The sequence below is a fragment of the Delphinus delphis genome, chromosome 20, assembly GCF_949987515.2.
Source record: "Delphinus delphis chromosome 20, mDelDel1.2, whole genome shotgun sequence".
In the NCBI taxonomy this organism is placed as follows: Eukaryota; Metazoa; Chordata; class Mammalia; order Artiodactyla; family Delphinidae; genus Delphinus; species Delphinus delphis.
In genome coordinates this window covers 2,642,938-2,660,179 of record NC_082702.1, presented here as the reverse complement: position 1 = coordinate 2,660,179, position 17,242 = coordinate 2,642,938, and the positions used below count along the sequence as shown (strand labels likewise).

At 57.2% G+C, this 17,242-nt stretch overlaps 1 protein-coding gene across 1 annotated transcript; it reads left to right on the top strand.

Moving 5' to 3' along the window:
* Positions 1–153: 153 nt before the first annotated feature.
* ZNF444 (zinc finger protein 444) lies at positions 154–15,528 on the top strand. The gene is made up of 4 exons (XM_060000113.1): positions 154–265; positions 7,051–7,384; positions 11,812–11,896; positions 13,400–15,528. The coding sequence occupies exons 2-4, from the start codon at positions 7,073–7,075 to the stop codon at positions 13,981–13,983; spliced, it is 981 nt and encodes a 326-aa protein (XP_059856096.1). The 5' UTR covers positions 154–265; positions 7,051–7,072; the 3' UTR covers positions 13,984–15,528.
* The last annotated feature ends 1,714 nt before the right edge of the window (positions 15,529–17,242 follow it).

The following is a 17,242-nucleotide window of genomic DNA, read 5'->3' as shown; positions in this document are numbered from 1 at the left end:
AGCCAGTCGGGGACGGGAGTGAGTGGGTCGCCACGGCGAGAGCCAATGGGAATCCACTTTTGCCGCGATGCTTCATGGGAGATGTAGTTCTGGGTGAAGCCGGCGGGGTAGTTGGGGGAAAGGACCACTGGGTTTCTGGGAGTGTTGGGGGGAGGGGGACAGATGAGTTTGGCGCAAAGCCTGCCGGGGCATGGAGTCCTGGTGAGCTTTGTGCGCATGTGCGAGGTGGCGAGGGGGCTTGGGGGGCCTCGCCCGGGAGAGTGAGGTGAGCAAGGGGGGCAAGGAGGAATTGGAGGGGGCCGGTTGGACGAGCTTTGGGGAGAGGGGGGCTGGAGGCCGGAGGAGGAAGGAACGGGAGGGTTGGGGGAGGGAGTGAAAAGGGGGCCCGAGAAGAAGGGGGAGGGGGAGGGGAGCGTGAACGGGAGGGGGAGGGTCGGGAAGTGGGAGGGGGTTGTGGGTCCCGGAGGCGGAGAACGCGGGGGAGAGTTGGAAACTGAGGAGGGGTAGTGGGGGAGGGTCGGGAAGTGGGGGGAGGGGGAGGGGACTCCAGCAGCGGGTGGGCTGGGCCCTGCCGAGGAGTCCGGGGGCGCCGGAAGGACCGGGTCGGAGAGGTTTGCTGGAAGGGGCTCTGGGGGAGGGTCGTGGTCCAGACGTGGGTGGGGTGCAGGTGGTTCACGTCGTGCATGTCTTTACAAGTTGGGTCTCACTTTTGTGGAGTTGTGAGATTCCCGAGGATGAGCTGAATTGTCCTCTTTCTTTCTTTCTTTCTTTCTTTCGGGTGCCCTCCCCCCCCACTAGCTTGTTGCAAGGGACTAATTTCGTGGGCGTGCAGTGCTTCAAGGCTGTGTTTGCTCTTGTTAACGTGTGAAGCTGCCCTCCTCCCCGTCAGCCCCCATCACCCTCTTTTATTTGCTATTTTAACCCCTGCTCTTTCTCATACTTGGATTGAATGTGTGTGCTTCTGATCGAAGCTATATCCCTAGCATCTCACCAAGTAACAGTAATAGTAAAGGTTAACTCTGGTTGAAGGCTTGCTTAGCACAGCTGGGTGCTCTTCTCAGCATCTTTGTTTTTCTTACATCTTGAATTCTTACTGCTACTCTTGGGTATGACTTCTCTCCCCATTTTACAACCCGGGAAGGGAGATTTAGTGTGTAAAAGGTTCTATACCTTGTCCTGGGACGACTAGCTGGGAGAGGGCAGGGCTGGGATTTGCTCCAGGGCCCTTTGCTCTGAGTAAATATTTGTTCAGTGGACCGGTGGTTCTCCACCAGGGTCAACTGTGCCTGCCCCCCTCCCACCTCGAGGCACTCTCTGGAGACATTTTTGATTGTCACAGTTGGGGAGATACTGCTGGCATACTGTGGAAGGAGGCCAGGGATGCTGCTAAACACTGTAGGTTGCATAGGATGTCTGCCACACAGAATTGTCCAGCGCTAAATGTCACTAGTGCAGGGGTGGGAAGCCCAGGCGTGGGTCAGCAGGTCTTCACTGAATGCTTACTCTGTGTGGGATGGGGGCTTCTTCTAATTCATGCTCCTAGCAACCCCTGTGGGGAAGGAGTTACTCTTAGATCTGTACTACAGGTGGGGAATTTAAGTCCAGAGAGGGCCCAAGGTCACACCACCGATAAATGGCTGAATTAAAAGCGGAAGCCGGGCAGGCAAGCTCCAGAAGCTGTGTCTCTTTGTTTTTTCCATTTTTTTTTTTGCGTTTTTTAAAACTTATTGCAGTTTAGTTGATTTACAATGTTGTGTTAATTTCTGCTGTACAACAAAGTGATTCAGTTATACACATATATACATTCTTTTTTATTTTGTTTTCCATTATGGTTTATCACAGGATATTGAATATAGTCCCTATGCTCTACAATAGGACCTTGTTGTTTATCCGTCCTATATATAATAGTGTGCAACTGCTAATCCCAAACTCCCACTCCATCCCTCCCCCACTCCCTTGGCAACCACCAGTCTGTTCTTCCAGAGCCCTGCCTCTTAACCATTAAGTTAATGCAGCAGGCGTGGGCTCTGGATTCGAATCCTGCCTCTCTGTCACTCTCTGCATGTCCATTTCTCTCCTTCTTTACAGTGGGGCTCATCTCCCCAAGTCGCAGGGCTGTTGGGAGGAACGGGTGGGGCAGAGTAAGACATGGGCCTCGTGGTGGTCTCCTGAGGCCTCCAGGGTGCCTGGTGGGGCTGGATGATGCTACCGGGACACACAAAGGCGTGTTACAGTTGCTTTCATGGAGGCAGCACAGAGCACTGTGGCAGCTGCTGGAGCCACTGGCCCTCACTGAATAAGAGGAGTTGCTTTCCACAGCAGAGGGACCTTTTGTGTGTGTGGATGTATTTTGCTTTGTTTCTTCTTGTTTTTTGTCAAGCTATAATTGACATATATTCATTTCAAGTATACAACATAACGGTTTGATATTTGTATGTATTGCAAAAGGATGACCACAATAAGTCTAGTTAATATCCATTGCTATACAGAGTTATAGAATTTTTTTTCCATGATGAGAACTTTTTTTTTTTTTTTTGCGGTACACGGGCCTCTCACTGTTGTGGCCTCTCCCATTGCAGAGCACAGGCTCCAGACGCGCATACTCAGCGGCCATGGCTCACGGGCCCAGCCGATCCACGGCATGTGGGATCTTCCCGAACCGGGGTACGAACCCGTGTCCCCTGCATCGGCAGGCGGACTCTCAACCACTGCGCCACCAGGGAAGCCCGATGATGAGAACTTTTAAGAGCTGTTCTCTCAGCAACTTTCTTTTTTTTTAAGATACATATTTTTTAATGCTTTTTAAAAAAAAAATATTTTATTTATTTATTTTTGGCTGTGTTGGGTCTTCGTTGGCACGCGCGGCCTTTCTGTAGTTGCGGCGAGCAGGGGCTGCTCTTCATTGAGGTGTGTGGGCTTCTCATTGCGGTGGCTTCTCTTGTTGCAGAGCACGGGCTCTAGGCGCGTGGGCTTCATTAGTTGCGGCACACGGGCTCAGTAGTTGTGGCTCACAGGCTTAATTGCTCCACGGCATGTGGGATCTTCCCGGGCCAGGGCTCGAACCCATGTCCCCTGCATTGGCAGGCGGATTCTTAACCACTGCGCCACCAGGGAAGCCCAACTTTCAAATATACAACAGAGTATTATTAACTATAGTGGCCAAGTGGTACTTTACATCCCCAGGAATTAGTTCTTTTGTAACTGGGAGTTTGTAAGTTTTGATTCATTTCACCCATTTTGCCTACCAGCGCCCCCACCCCTGCTTCTGGGAACCACCAATCTGTTCAGTGTATCTATGAGTTTGCTTTATTTTTGTTTTTTTTGGATTGCACATGTAAGGGAAATTATACATTTGCCTTTCTCTATCTGATTTATTTTGTCTTAGCACAATACCCTCGAGGTCCATCCATGTTTTCACAAATAGTAGGATTTCATTCTTTTTTATGGCTGAATAATATTCCATTATATTTATTTATATATGTATTTATATTTGTATATTCCGCTTTATATATATATATATACATACACACATATATATATATATTGCATCTTCTCTGTCCATTTATCCATCAACGACACTTAGGTTGCTTCCATGTCTTGGTGGTTATTGTAAATAATGCTGCTATGAACGTCGGGGTGCGTGTGTTTTTTCAGATTAGTACTTTTGTTTTCTTTGAATACATACCCAGAAGTAGAATTGCTGGATCAAACGGTAGTTCTATTTTTTTTTAACCTATTTTTTTTTAAATTAATTACTTCTTTTTTTTTTTTTTTTGGCTTGTGTCGGGTCTTTGTTGCTGCGCGCGGCCTTTCTCTAGTTGCAGTGAGCGGGGACTACTCTCTGTTGCAGTGCGCGGGCTTCTCATTGCGGTGGCTTCTCGTTTTGCAGAGCACGGGCTCTAGGCGCATGGGCTTCAGTAGTTGTGGCACACGGGCTTGGTAGCTGTGGCTCGTGGGCTCTAGAGTCCAGGCTCTGTAGTTGTGGCACACAGGCTTAGTTGTTCCGTGGCACATGGGATCTTCCCAGACCAGGGATCGAACCTGTGTCCCCTGCATTGGCAGGCGGATTCTTAACCACTGCGCCACCAGGGAAGTCCCCAGTAGTTCTATTTTTAATTTTTTGAGGAACCTCCATAGTGGCTGCATGGGGTGACCTTATTTATCAGTCAGTATGTGCTTTCTCAGGAGCAGCCCCTGAGCTTGGTGACCCTGGGACCCAGGGAAGAGTCCGTCTGGCCCTGCCTCAGGGGCTAACCTTGGACAGCTGAGAGCGTGGGTCCCTGAGGTCACAAGGCCCTTCAGCGTGATTCCCAGGGCCTCACTCACTCAGGTGAGACTCCACTCCTGTCCCGGAGGGACCTTTCTCACAACAGAGCAGGCTTCTCTGCCTCTTTTGAGACTCGGCTCTGGCCCAGGTCTTCTGGGAAATCTTTCCTGCCGCTGCTGGGCTAGTCAGTCCTTAAATGGAAGGATGGGAGGGTGGAAGGTGATGCTGTGACCAGCTCCAGGGCCAGACAGACGCCAGTGTGAGTTCAGCCCCTGCCACTTACTAGCTGGGTGATTTGGGGCAAGGCCTTCACATTCTCCATCTACAAAATGGGGGCAATAATGCTGATTACACAGGACCGGTCATCCTATAAATTTTCTGTCAGTGCCAACCAGCATGCTGGGCTCTGTGTATGTGGCCTCTTGCAACGCTCAAATTCTAGCAAGGGAAATCAGCGCCCAGACATGGGAAGACCAGATCTTATTAAACGCTGAGATGAAATTAATACGGTGACATGACAGTAACTGCAGGGGAGGGTGTGTAGGTGATTCAGGGAGGCTGTCCAAGGAGGGAAGGATGGCATCTGGGCCTCAGAGGTGAGAAGGAGCCAGCGGAGCAAAGATGGAGGTAGAGAATGGCAGTACCAAGGCCCTGAGGTTGGGCCAGCCTTGAGTCTTAGAAGATCATCAGTGTGTGGCAGACAGGCATGGCTGTGCGCCAGTAAAACTTGACTTAAACAAACAGGCTGCAGGGACTTCCCCGGTGATCCAGTGGTTAGGACTCTGCCCTTCCAATGCAGGGGGTGCAGGTTCAATCCCTGGTCAGGGAACTAAGATCCCACATACCACACAGTGTGGGAAAAAACAAACAAGCAAACAAGAAAAGACAAAGCAAAACCCAGGCTGCAGGCCAGTGGCTCCTGAAGGTTTTAAACTCAGGACCCCTTTATACTTTAAAACTTTTTTGAAGACCCCCCCAAAGCACTTTTGCTTACAGGAATTACATTTATTGGTATGTGTCATGTTAGAAACTAAAGCTGAGAAAATTTCAAAATATTAATGCATTTAGAAATTGCAGTAATCAACTTTCCATATGTTAAGATTTAAATTACACTTTTTTTCTTAATTTTTTTTTATTTGTGTGTAGTTGATTTACAATGTTGTGTTAGTTTCAGGTGTACAGCAAGGTGAGTCCATTATACATGCATATATAGCCACTCTTTTTCAGATTCTAGTCCCATATAGGTCATTACAGAGTATTGAGTAGAGTTCCCTGTGCTATACAGTAGGTTCTTATTAGTTATATATTCTATATATAGTAGTGTGTATATGTCAGTCCCAATCTCCTGATTTATCCCCCCCCCAGCAAATGACAGTTTATTTTATTTATTTTTTAAAAATAACACTTTTTAAATGAAAAATAACCATGTTTCCCCAAACGAAAAGCTGGAAACGTGGCATCATTGTCTTGCACATCTCAGTGTCTGGCTTGAACAGCTGGGTTCTCCCATCTGCCTCTGCTCGCAGCCTGTGGCCTCTGGAAGGCCCCAGCATACACTCAGGAGAGAATGACAGTGAAAGAGGCTGGGAACCTGTGTTAGGAAAATAGTTCTGACCTCGAGGTACCCCCCGGAAGGATCTTGGGGATCCCAGGGGTCCCCAGCCCATTCGAGGACCACAGTTCTAGGCCGGGGTTTCTTAGGGGCTGGGTCTTTCTCTGCTGGGGGGCCGTCCTGTGCACTGTAGGGTCCTTAGCAGCACCCCCAGTCTCCACCCACCGGATGCCAGCAGCACCCCCACCCCCATACAACGAGACCTTTCTAGATGCCTCCCCGGGGTAACGTCACCCTTGGTCGAGAGCCACTGCTTTGCGTCACCCCGCGACTGAAGCCGCTGCACGTCTGTTTCCTCCAGGAAGGGGAGGAGGAAGTGGAGGGCACACGGCTTCCTGGGGGCGCCGGGGCGCAGGTCTTAGAAAAGGAGAATGGGGAGAACGGATAAGGGGGGCCTCTTGCAGTCTCTCGCGTTTCCCTGTACGCAGACGTGATTGGGGGCCCCTGAGCGTCGTGGCCTGCTGGGCGGCCGTGACAACACCACCGACCAGGCAGCTTCAACAGCAGACATTTATTCCTCGCAGTTCTGGAGATTGGGCGTCGGGGATCAGGTGCAGCCAGACTCGGTGTCTGGTGAGGGCCTCTTCCCGGCTTGCAGACGGCTGCTTCCTGCTGTGTCCTCTCACTCAGGGGAGACAGATCTCCTCTTCCTACGAAGACGTTAGTCCTGTAGGAGCCCGATCTGATAACCTCATTTAGTCTTAATTTCCTCCTAAAAGCCCCATCTCTAAATACATTTGGGGTTAGAGCTTCCACATATGAACCTGGTGGGGGGTACGGACGGACATAGTTCTGTGCACACTGGCTAGTAAGGAAGAGATTGGGGGGACTTGGAGCAAGCATCCTAGGGTGTCTGCCTCGGGGACGTGGGTTGGGACGTAACCAGGCATCGATGGTGGTGATGACAGCTCACATTTTCTCGAGCATGTGCTACGTGCCGGGATCCGTTCTAAGATCTTGGTGCGCGGGGAGGCTGCGGGGCTAGAGGGAGGACAGGGAGGCCACACGAGGCCGGCGAGCGCGGCGCCGCCGCCGCTCCTGGGTGGGCGTGGGCGGTGCACACGCATGCACGCACGGAGCGTGGTTTTCGACCCCATGCCCATGGCAGAGGCAGGGGCTTCCGGGGGATGGTCGGAGTTGGGTTCTCACCGCTACCCTTCGCCCCCGACAGGCGCTGCCGTCCCGCCGGCCCCATGGAGGCCCCGGCCGCCCAGCCTGTGAAGCAGGAGTGCCGGGCCGCCGAGGGCCTGACCCTGGACTCGCCGTGGCACCGCTTCCGCCACTTCCACCTGGGCGACGCCCCGGGCCCCCGCGAGGCGCTGGGCCTGCTGCGCGCCTTGTGCCGGGACTGGCTGCGGCCCGAGGTGCACACCAAGGAGCAGATGCTGGAGCTACTGGTGCTGGAGCAGTTCCTGAGCGCCCTGCCCGCTGACCTCCAGGCCTGGGTGTGCAGCCGGCGGCCCCAGAGCGGGGAGGAGGCCGTGGCCCTGCTGGAGGAGCTCTGGGTGAGCGGAGGCGGCTGGCGGGAGGGGCCTGCACCGCCGCGTCCCCCCACCCCGGGCCTGCCGTCTGCCTTCCCCAGGGCCGGGGGTCCTCAGCTCCACACTGAGACAAACACAACAGGCTCCGTGGGACCCTGAGGTCCAGGGTGTGGTCGAGTCGGGTGGGAAAGTCAGGCCAGTGAGGACGTTTAGAGGGACTGTACACAAGCCCACCCTCCTGATGCTCAGTGCAAGTTCGGGGTCCCCGGGACCACCCTCAGGTCTCACAGCTCAGTGGAAGGACTCAGAGCTCCATCCTGCGCACATGTGTGGCTGGTCACAGCGGAAGGACACAGATTAAATCAGTCGAGGAGGGGGCAGCAGGGCAGGGTCCAGGAGGGTTCCTCCCAGGGGATTCGTGGGCGGTGCCACCTCCTGGCGACAACGGGTGCAAGACACAGGGAGCATCACCAACCAGGGTGCTCCCCGCACCTCCGCGCCTGGAGGTGTTGGGGCTCCGGCCCCCGCGAAAGGCTGAGCGGATACCGTGTGGCCCAGAGCCTTCACATGAATTACGCTGTTGGAGTGTCCAACACGGCCCAAGGCCCCTGGCAGGAGGATGTGCTGAGTGAGGGCTCAGCGGTTCCCCTCCCAGCAGCTGAGGGCAAAGGCCAGACCTCTCTCTGGGTAAGGTCGGCCCTTGGCTGCACCCCAGGGGTCAGCGGACTGCAGCCTGAGGGCCACATCTGCCAGCCTCTGGGGCTGTGGTGTGACACAGCCTCACGGGGCCACGGCCTCACCATCCACTCTCCCAGGGGCAGAGCTGAGCAGTCGCGACAGGGACCAGAGGGCCCGCAGAGCCGAAAACCTTTGCCCCCTGGCCTTTTCAGGGAAAAGCCTGGGCACTGGGCAGGTACCAGGTGATTCGCGTGTGCAGAGTTCGGGGGTCCCAGGACCACCCCCGGGTTCAGTCGTTCATGGGAAGTACTCAGAGCTCGAGGAAAGCTGCTGTTCATCACAGTGAAAGGACACAGATTAAAATCGGCCGAGGGAGCAGGCGGATGGGGCAGGGAGACCCTCACGGAGCTTCCTCGCCCCGGGTCACGTGGACGGCATGAGTATTGCCAACCAGGGGGCCTCCCCAGCCTCTGTAGACATGGCTTCCCAATCGGGGAGGCTGACCTTAATCGCAGGTCCGTCTGAAGATCAAGCCGATACAGCAGGGCCAAGCTTCCCCCAGATCGCACTATCAGCATGGCCTGCCTGTCCCCATGCAGTCCTGAGGGGTGGGCACTGGAGGCTATCATCCTCTCCATTTCAGAGGTGAAGGTATGAGGCTCAGAGAAGTCGAGTGACTTGCCCAAGGTCACACAGCCAGTTGGGGGGGGGTGAGAGGGACAGAACCCATGTGCTGTGGCCTGAGATCCCTGCCTCTGTCCCCTGCTGGGTGCCAACACCTGGCCCAGCATCTTCCTGGGGATGGGGCTCAGCCTTGGCACAGTCCAGCATCCTGTGCCTGTGACCCGGAACCAGAGAGCCCGCAGGCCAGCTGCAGGCCCCACCCCCCCACCCCCTGAGCAGTAGAAAGTTCCCAGGCTTGTGTGCCTGGGAATCGCAGGGTGGCCGGTCAGTGCAGCTTCCCAGGCTCCACTCCGGGGCGAGCCAGCCCGCGTCCTGCTCCCACCCTGCCTGCACACCGGCAGGCGTCACCTGGGGTTACTGGGCCCCACTGAGGCCAGGGAGCTGGGAGCTCGGCGTCCGCCAGTCTGAGCGGGGTCTCCTGGTGAGACCATGTGCTGCCCACCTCCCCCCACAACTGACCCCCCCGTGGGAAGTAACTCGCTTGGGCCCCCCAAGCAGGTCTGTGGCTGGAGGCGCCCAGGACCCAGGTGGCCCCGTGCCAGCCCCACCCCACACCTCGGCACGCCCTTGCCTTGACCCTCTTCCTCGAGGAGCATGTCCTGAGCCATTGGAGCGAAGGCAGGTGGTTGGACACCTCCATCCCTCTGTCCGTGCACTTGCTCAGTGTCCATTGAGGGCTGCGGTGAGAGGCTCCGGGGGTCGGGACCCTCTGAGGTGGTGGGGTTGTAAAATGGTGCAGCCGCAGTGGGGGGCAGTCTGGCAGTTCCTCGGGTTGAACGTGAAGCGGCCACGTGGGCCAGCAGCCCCACTCCTGTGTGTGAACCCAGAGAAGTGAAAACACGTCCACACATACCTCACATGCGATACGACCTGAGTGGTAGCAAGTCAGCGTCACTTGTAACAGCCAAAAAGTGAAAACAACCCTCACATCCACCGGCCTGTCCACGCAGCAGGACACCACTCAGCCATAGAGGCGTGAAGCCCTGACGGGCTACACCGTGGGCGAACATCAGAAACACAAGGAAAACATGAAAGAAGCCGGTCACAAGGACTTTCCGTTGCATGGTTCCGTTGCCATGAGATTCGCAGAAGAGGCAGGTCTATAGAGGCGGGGAGCAGATTAGCGGTTCCCGGAGGCTGGCGGGGAGGAAATGGGGAGTGACTGCTGACAGGGACGGGGTACGGGGGCTGGGGGTGATAAAAATATTCTCGAATCCATTGTGGTAATGGTTGCACAACGGAATGTACCAAAAACCGGAGAATTGCAATTTAAGTGGGTGAATTCTCTGGCATATGAGTCATGTCGCGATAAAGCTGCTGTTTATAAAAAGATTGGTGCCAGGGTCAGCACAGAAGTGGGACAGGCCAGTCCCCGCCCTCCTGGAGCGTGCGAGCCAGGCAGCTCCAATGGGAGGCCGACCAGGCCTTTTGCGGGGAAAATGACCATACCAGCTCTTCCCGACATCTGAAGAGGAAGGAACGTCCCAGCTCATTCTACAGGGCCAGCGTTTTCCTGGTACCAAAACCAAGGAAAGACAACTGTAGGCCTTCTTCCTTAATCTCAAAATAATGATGTTGAGTGAAAGAAACTAGACCCTCCCCCCCGAAGAAGTACCGATTTACTGTATGGCTCTATGAACATGAAGTCCTAGAAGACAGAGACCACTGTATCGTGCCGGGAAGCCCATCAGTGGTTGCCCTGCTGGAGGGAAGGGGGGAGGTTACGGATGTGCACAGGGAAGCTCACGAAGCCACGAGCACATACGCACGTGGAACTCGGGTCGTGTGCCGTGAACCATGTGCATTCACTGTACGCGTGTCACGCTTCGGTGAAGCTGCTGGGAGTGCAGTGTGGAGGGTACCAGGATGGGGGCGCCCTTGAGCCTGCGGGAGGTGGCAGAGCCGGCGCTTGGCCAGGGCCTGCAGGGTGTGTAGGAGGGCAGGCCGGGCACGGGTGGGAATGGGGCTCCAGGCAGAGGGAAGAGCGCGTGCAGAAGCGTGGGGCTCTGAGCGCCTGGCACACCCAGGACACCATTGGCCCTTTGCTGTTGCCTGGGCTTGGAGGTGCAGGCGGGGCCCCGGGCAGAGGTAGGAGCTGAGCACGTGGCAGTGACCAGGCCACAGCAGACGCGAGTGACGTGGCAGCACCTGCGTTGCCGTAACGCCCTGAGCCACACTAGTGTGCTGCAGTAGCAAGGTGACCACGTGGATTCTCCCGCCACCACCAGACAAGGTGGGCACTTAGGGATTCCTAACGACGAGCTTTCATAAAAGGCCCTGGAAGCTTCCTACCATCTGCTCGCCAGCTGGCAGAATTGTCGGCATCTGCAGCCTAATAGCTGCTTGGGTCCAAAAGCACTGAAACAAGTGAAACGTGAGAAGCGGGGTTGGGTGCCTGTAACCCCTGACAGCTCTTCCTCATCAGCACCAGGAGAATTCTGGTCTTTTCCTGGAGGCATGGGCTCGAGGAACAATGAGAAAGAGTATAAGGGAACCAGAGTAGTGTGAAGCTGCTTTTTAAACCACTGGTCTGGCTGGCGCCATGCTGCTTGGAGCTGTCCACTGGCTGAGCTGGGAGAAGTTCCCTTCTCAACTTCCTTTATTTTTTGCTGAGTTAAAAGTAGCTTCTCTGTTTTCCTTCTGCATTTTGTCGAGGAGTTTGCAAAAGGCATTAAAAAGCTAAAATAAGATTCAAAGCAGGTGCATCAGTTATCTGCTGTGTAACAAATCGCACCAAACTTAGTGGCTCAGAACAGTAAACATTTATCATCTCAGGCAGCTTCTGTGGGTCAGGAGTTTGGGGCGGTGCTGGCTGAAGGTCTCTCACGAGGTTGCATTTAAGACCGACTGGGGCTGTCCTCACCTGGAGGCTGGCCCAGGGCTGGAGGATCTGATCCTGAGGCGGCTCCCGCACGCGGTGGTCAGCTGGAGGCCTCCGTCCCCGCCACATGGGCCTCTCCGTGGGGTGGCCGAGCACCCTCCAGCTTGGCATCCGGCTTCCCCCGGAGCGAGCGGTAGGACTGAGAGGGAGAGAAGTAGAGGCTGTGGCTCAGGTTGCTCAGTTGGGGTTGTGGTATCTCTGGTTTCAGGGACCAGCAATGAGGGCACCTCGGGATGCGGCAGAAGGCTCCGGGGTCGGCGTGGGAAAGGAAGACGGTGGGGTAACGCCCTCAGGTGAGCAGCTCACTCCTTCCCCACAGCGCTCCCAGCCCCGGGGGGCCCTCTCCTGTCCGCCCTTTATTTGTCCAGTGAACATCCCTGCTGTGAGCCAGGCCCCGTGCTGGCACCAGGACGGGAGCTGAATCAGACACGCCGTGCTCTGGAGGGCACGGCGAGTGGGGGGTCAGACAGGACAGCGAGCGCCCATGATGCGCCAGGCGTGGTCCCGCCAGCTCGCCAGAATCCCGCGCCCGCCCTTGAGATCCCCGGCGTCATCAGCTACCTTTTGTAGCTGCAGGAACCCAGACCCAGAGCAGTGAAATAACTCACCCAGGTTCGGGTGCCGGCCAAGCCAGGGTTGCACCCCGGCAGCCTGACCCCAGAGCCTTTGAGCCCCAGTTCTTCGCGTGGCGAGACCTCCTGCAGTCATGCTCCTCCTGACCCAGGCACTGTGCAGGACTCTCTTCTCATTGGCCAGCCTGGAGCCGAAGCCCCGGCCGGGAGCTGGGGAAGGTGCTGGCTCCACCCCGACCACAGGCATTAGGGTGAGGAAGGGAGAATCAGATTGAATCTCGTCAAAGCGGGGAACAGACCCGGGAGGCAAAACCCGAGGATGCCCACCAGAGGCAGAAAGGTGACTCTGGTAGCCGGCCTGGACTCAGGCGCCTCGAGACCCGGTGGGGGAGGGTGGCGCTCACCTTGTGCCAGGGCTGTGGCTGGAGAGGACGGAGGAGCTGAGGATCATCTCTGAGGCCACGTGTAGGGGTGTCAGGATGGGGGCCCTTCTGATGACACCATCAGGACCTGTAGAGCCCGGGTCGGCGGGGGGGGGGGGGGGGGGTGGGGTGCCTGTGGACCTCCAGAGGGGCGTGGGTCGGAGAGGGAGCAGCGCTGGGACGGTGACTGGGAACCCGAGGCAGTGCCCTCTTATGCCCCTCAACGGGGACCACAGCGGGGGTGGAATGAGACGGCACACCAACGTGCTCGGCACTGTGCCGGCACAGAGGGAGAGACTAACAGGTTTTTATCACACCCGTCCTCGTGTGACACCTAAAGGTTGCTTATCTCCTTGGAATTCCATAGAGCAGTTTGGAAACCTGAAGAGAGGAAATGTGTGGTTCATCCACCCACCCGACTTATCCATCCCCACTTACCCACCCGTGCACCCACGCATCCATCCATCACCCAATCCATCCACTCCAACATCCGTCTACACACTCTCATTTACCACTTACCTACCTATCGATTTCCTCCTCCCGTCCATCCACCCATCCATTCGTTTATTGGGCACTTACTCTGCACCAGGCCCTGTGCGGTACGGGGACCCAGGGATGAATCAGAAGCTGGCGGACAACGCTCTTCCCTCCCGGAGGGCTCCCTGGCATTAAGCGTTCCCCTCCTGCCCCGGGACCACCCCTCTAGGCAGGACACGGGCCGCCCTTGCGGCCTTCCCTTGCCCGGCTGTGCCCTGCGCCCGGCTGTGCCCTGCGCCCGCCCTGACTGCACCTTTACCTGCAGGAGACGCGGCCCCCGGGGCTGAGGAACTGGCGACGGGGGACGCCCAGGCCGCGCGCCCTTACAAGCAGGAGCCGGGCAGCCCCCAGCCAGCGCCACCGCCCCCACCGGCGTCCGGCCTGCCCGCCTTCCTGGCGGCCCCGGGCTCTGCGTCCTGCCCCGAGTGCGGCAAGGCCTCGCTGAAGCCGGCGCACCTGCTGCGCCATCGGCAGAGCCACTCGGGCGAGAAGCCGCACGCCTGCCCCGAGTGCGGCAAGGCCTTCCGGCGCAAAGAGCACCTGCGGCGCCACCGCGGCACGCACCCCGGCGGCCCGGGTCCGGCGCTGCGCCCGCTGCCTGCGCGCGAGAAGCCACACGCCTGCTGCGAGTGCGGCAAGACCTTCTACTGGCGCGAGCACCTGGTGCGCCACCGCAAGACGCACTCGGGCGCGCGGCCGTTCGCTTGCTGGGAGTGCGGCAAGGGCTTCGGGCGCCGCGAGCACGTGCTGCGCCACCAGCGCATCCACGGGCGCGCGGCGGGCGCGGGCGGGGCGGCGGCGCCGGGCCCCGAAGGCGGGGGTCCCTTCCCGCCCTGGCCGCTGGGGTAGCCCCCGCCCCGCCGTGCAACCCCTCCCGTCCCTCACCGGCTCCTCTGCCCCCTGTCTCTCTCCTCCACCGGCCCCTCCTTTGTCCGAACCTCCTGGTGCCCTAGAGCTTTCTGTTCCTTACCAACTCTCACTTTATGTCCCAAACCTCACTCCTGTTCGGATCTCACGCCGTCCTCGTCCTCGCAGTCTCTCCCGCCTATAGAAGGAGACTCCGCAGTCCTTCCCTCTCCCGGGTGGGGGGCAGGACTGGCCAGGAGCAGCAGGCGGGGCCCCTGGTCTAGAGGAGGCTGGAGGAAGGGGACTGGGTCTTGTTCCCAGGAGACACCCCCCAGGACGGAGTGGAGGACGGCTCTGACAGGACACCCCCCCCAGGAGGCACCCCCCCCCCCAGGAGACACCCCCCAGGGCGGAGTCGGGGACGGCTCCGCCAGGACAGACCTGGGTTCTGGCAGTGGGCTCCCTGGTCTGGCTTGTCTCTCTGCGAGCCAGAAGGCATGGGATGGACAGAGATGCCTGCCCGTGGGAAGCATGTCGGAGACGACAGTTCACCAGCATCTGGAGAGTAATAAAGCCACTGATAAGTTGTGCAGACCCCAAGTGCCCTGCGTTCTGTCCTGGGGGCCGCCCTCCCCAAGCTGCCCAGGATGGGAGGGGCATTGTGGGCCCCACCTCAGATCTTCCCAGCTGGCAGGGCCCTGGGCCCAGGGGGCTGGTTCCTTGTCCTTGAGCCTAGAGATGAGATGAACCCCGCGAGAGGTGACAGAGATGAGTTCTCGTGGGGGTCTGCACTGTGGGGGAAACGCAGGCACACGCCACCTTATGGAGCCCACTCACTGCCCCAGGAGCAGGTCTCCCTGCTTCCACTGCACACAGGCCGGACTCAGCCCAGCACCCAACGGCTTGGGTTGGAGTCTTGGCCTTAACAGCTCCCAGGCTCCATGATCTCAGGCCCCTGAGAAGGGGCCCATTCTGGAAACTAAATGACGGAATGACAGCAAACGCTTGCACTGCCAGGCCAGCAGAAGCAGTGAGCACCGAGGGCACCTTTAGTGGCAGGGCTGTCCTTCCACACTCGAGGTCCATGTGGCCATGTCTATAGCAGAGGAAGCCGGCTTCAAGAGGCCACGTCATCTGCTGCAGGACCTCACAAGGGAGCTGGCAGGAGCACAAGGCAGGAGAGTGGAGGTGTCAGGCCACGGGGCTGGGGGCTGAAGACTGGGTCTGACAAGAGTGTGCCATGCGCCAGCCCCTCTTTCAAGCACTTAAAGCCATCAGGTCTTTTAATCGTCATAACCCAAGGAGGCAAGCACTGTGGTTACTCCCATCATGCAGATGAGGGGCCCAAGTTATCGAAAGGCTGCGTGGTTGGGCCGCAGTCACAGATCTGAGCTGGGTGTCTGGCCCCGGCGTCCTGACGTCTGCTCATCACCCAGCAATAATACTTAGTCCAGCTCCTACCGTGGCTCAGGGGCCCCAGCCTCTGCCGCCAGCACAACCGTGGCTTGGGCTTGTTAAGCCTCCATCCCTGACCTCTGTCTGGGGACCTCCTACCCCAACACACTGCATCCATCAGTGTGGACGGTCCCTCGAGATGTCCCACCCCCTCCACCTTTGTGTCACTGGGGATCACAGTGCTGGATGAGCCTCAGGCATGGTAGGGGTTGGAGGGGGAGAAAACACCTCCGACAGCTGGGAAGATGAAGACAGCTGGGAAGATGAAGAGCTCTGACAGCTGGAGGTTCGCCTGTTTCCACGCAGGTACCACCCCCATCCCCTGTCTGCCTGCCGGGGAGCGCTGGTCCCACCTTGGCTCCCACACCTGGTGATGGGCCGTGCCTTCCTCCAAGGCTCACACAGTGGCCGGGGTCAGGGTGGGAAGGAGAAGCTGGGAGGCTGAAATGGAACAGAAAGACCCTCTGCACGGCAGTAGGAAGCATGTGCCCTGCTGCTGACGGTGCAGGCGGGCGCAAGCAGAACCAGCTGGCAGGACTCCAGATTCTGTAGCGTGTCAGCATCGTCCGTGGTGGACTCACGCCCTGGCCCCCGCCCCACCCCGATGAACTCCCGTGCTCGGCCACACACAGGAGCACTTGTGTAGCCCTGTGCCTCGCAAGGCTGTTCGGACGTCCACCCTGGGAGAGGGGGGAGAGGAGGTGCACGCACGCTGTTCAGGAAAAGTTGTCCAAAACCCAGAAATAGGGTGAGAATTCAGCTCTGCAACCTTATAAAATCATGCTAGAGTGTTAAAAAACAACAACAACACCCCCCCCCCCGAGTTTCCTGTAACTCCCTGCAAATGAAACTGTCGGGCTAACAGTTGTTTGGAGAGGGGTTGGTTCACCACTCCTGCCAAGTCAGAGGTTAACCCGAACACAGCGAGGTGGGTGTGGGGACCAGGTTTATTCTGTCTGGCAGACGGAGCAGCCAGGTGTGGAGGTTGACCGTCTGGTGCGGCATGAACCAGTTATAAGCAGCAGCCCCGCTTCGGCATCCCTCCCCACCAACCACACAGCCCTGGTTCATCCAGTCCTAATCCAGCAAGCTCTGCATCCTGCTGGTCTGTTGTAAAGAAGCCCAATAAGTCATCAACCCAGCGCTGGTAACTATTGGTATGAGATTTTTTTAAATCAATAATTATGACTTTACTGAATACTACCCGAAGCTGGAGGCAATGAACCAGAAGTATCCGCAGAAGCATGACCTTCTCTCTTCGAAACATTCCGGGCGGTGACAGCAGGGAGAATGAAAGAAAGAAAGATAATCAGATCTCTTGCACCACCCCCACCCCACTCACAAAATGGCACAACACATTCCATAAACGCAGGAAAAAAACCAAGATACAATGGGTTCCCCGGGTAACCAGTGAGGAGATGGAGGTCCACAGACCCGCAGGGAATCTACCACAATCCCACAGTCGGCCAGTGAGATGCAGAGATGGCTCCTCACGGCCCCTCTCGAGTCAGGGCAACGACTGAAGCTTGACTCCCCAGATCCCTTCTTTTTGGGGCATGAAGTGGTGAAAACAGTAGTGGGGAAGTGGGGGGCACTGGGATGACACTGACCTCTGGGTTATTTATGGGCAGGAGAGGGAGAGGGGTCTTAATCCTAATCCAGACCCGCAGCCCCAACAATAACACACCCATGTCCTTTAGAGGGTTCATTGTAATCCCCTGATTTTGGTCCAAGATGAGGAGGAACTGATTGAGGGAGATGCAGGAATATTCAGCACAATGGACAGAGGTGCTTGCTCGAAGCTGAG

Bases quoted from the DNA above. Each gene is read 5' to 3' on its own strand.
- ZNF444 (XM_060000113.1), top strand. From the start codon at position 7,073: ATGGAGGCCCCGGCCGCCCAGCCTGTGAAGCAGGAGTGCCGGGCCGCC. The intron at 7,385-11,811 runs GTGAGCGGAGGC...CTCTGGTTTCAG, and splicing joins CCCTGCTGGAGGAGCTCTGG to GGACCAGCAATGAGGGCACC. The intron at 11,897-13,399 runs GTGAGCAGCTCA...CTTTACCTGCAG, and splicing joins CGGTGGGGTAACGCCCTCAG to GAGACGCGGCCCCCGGGGCT.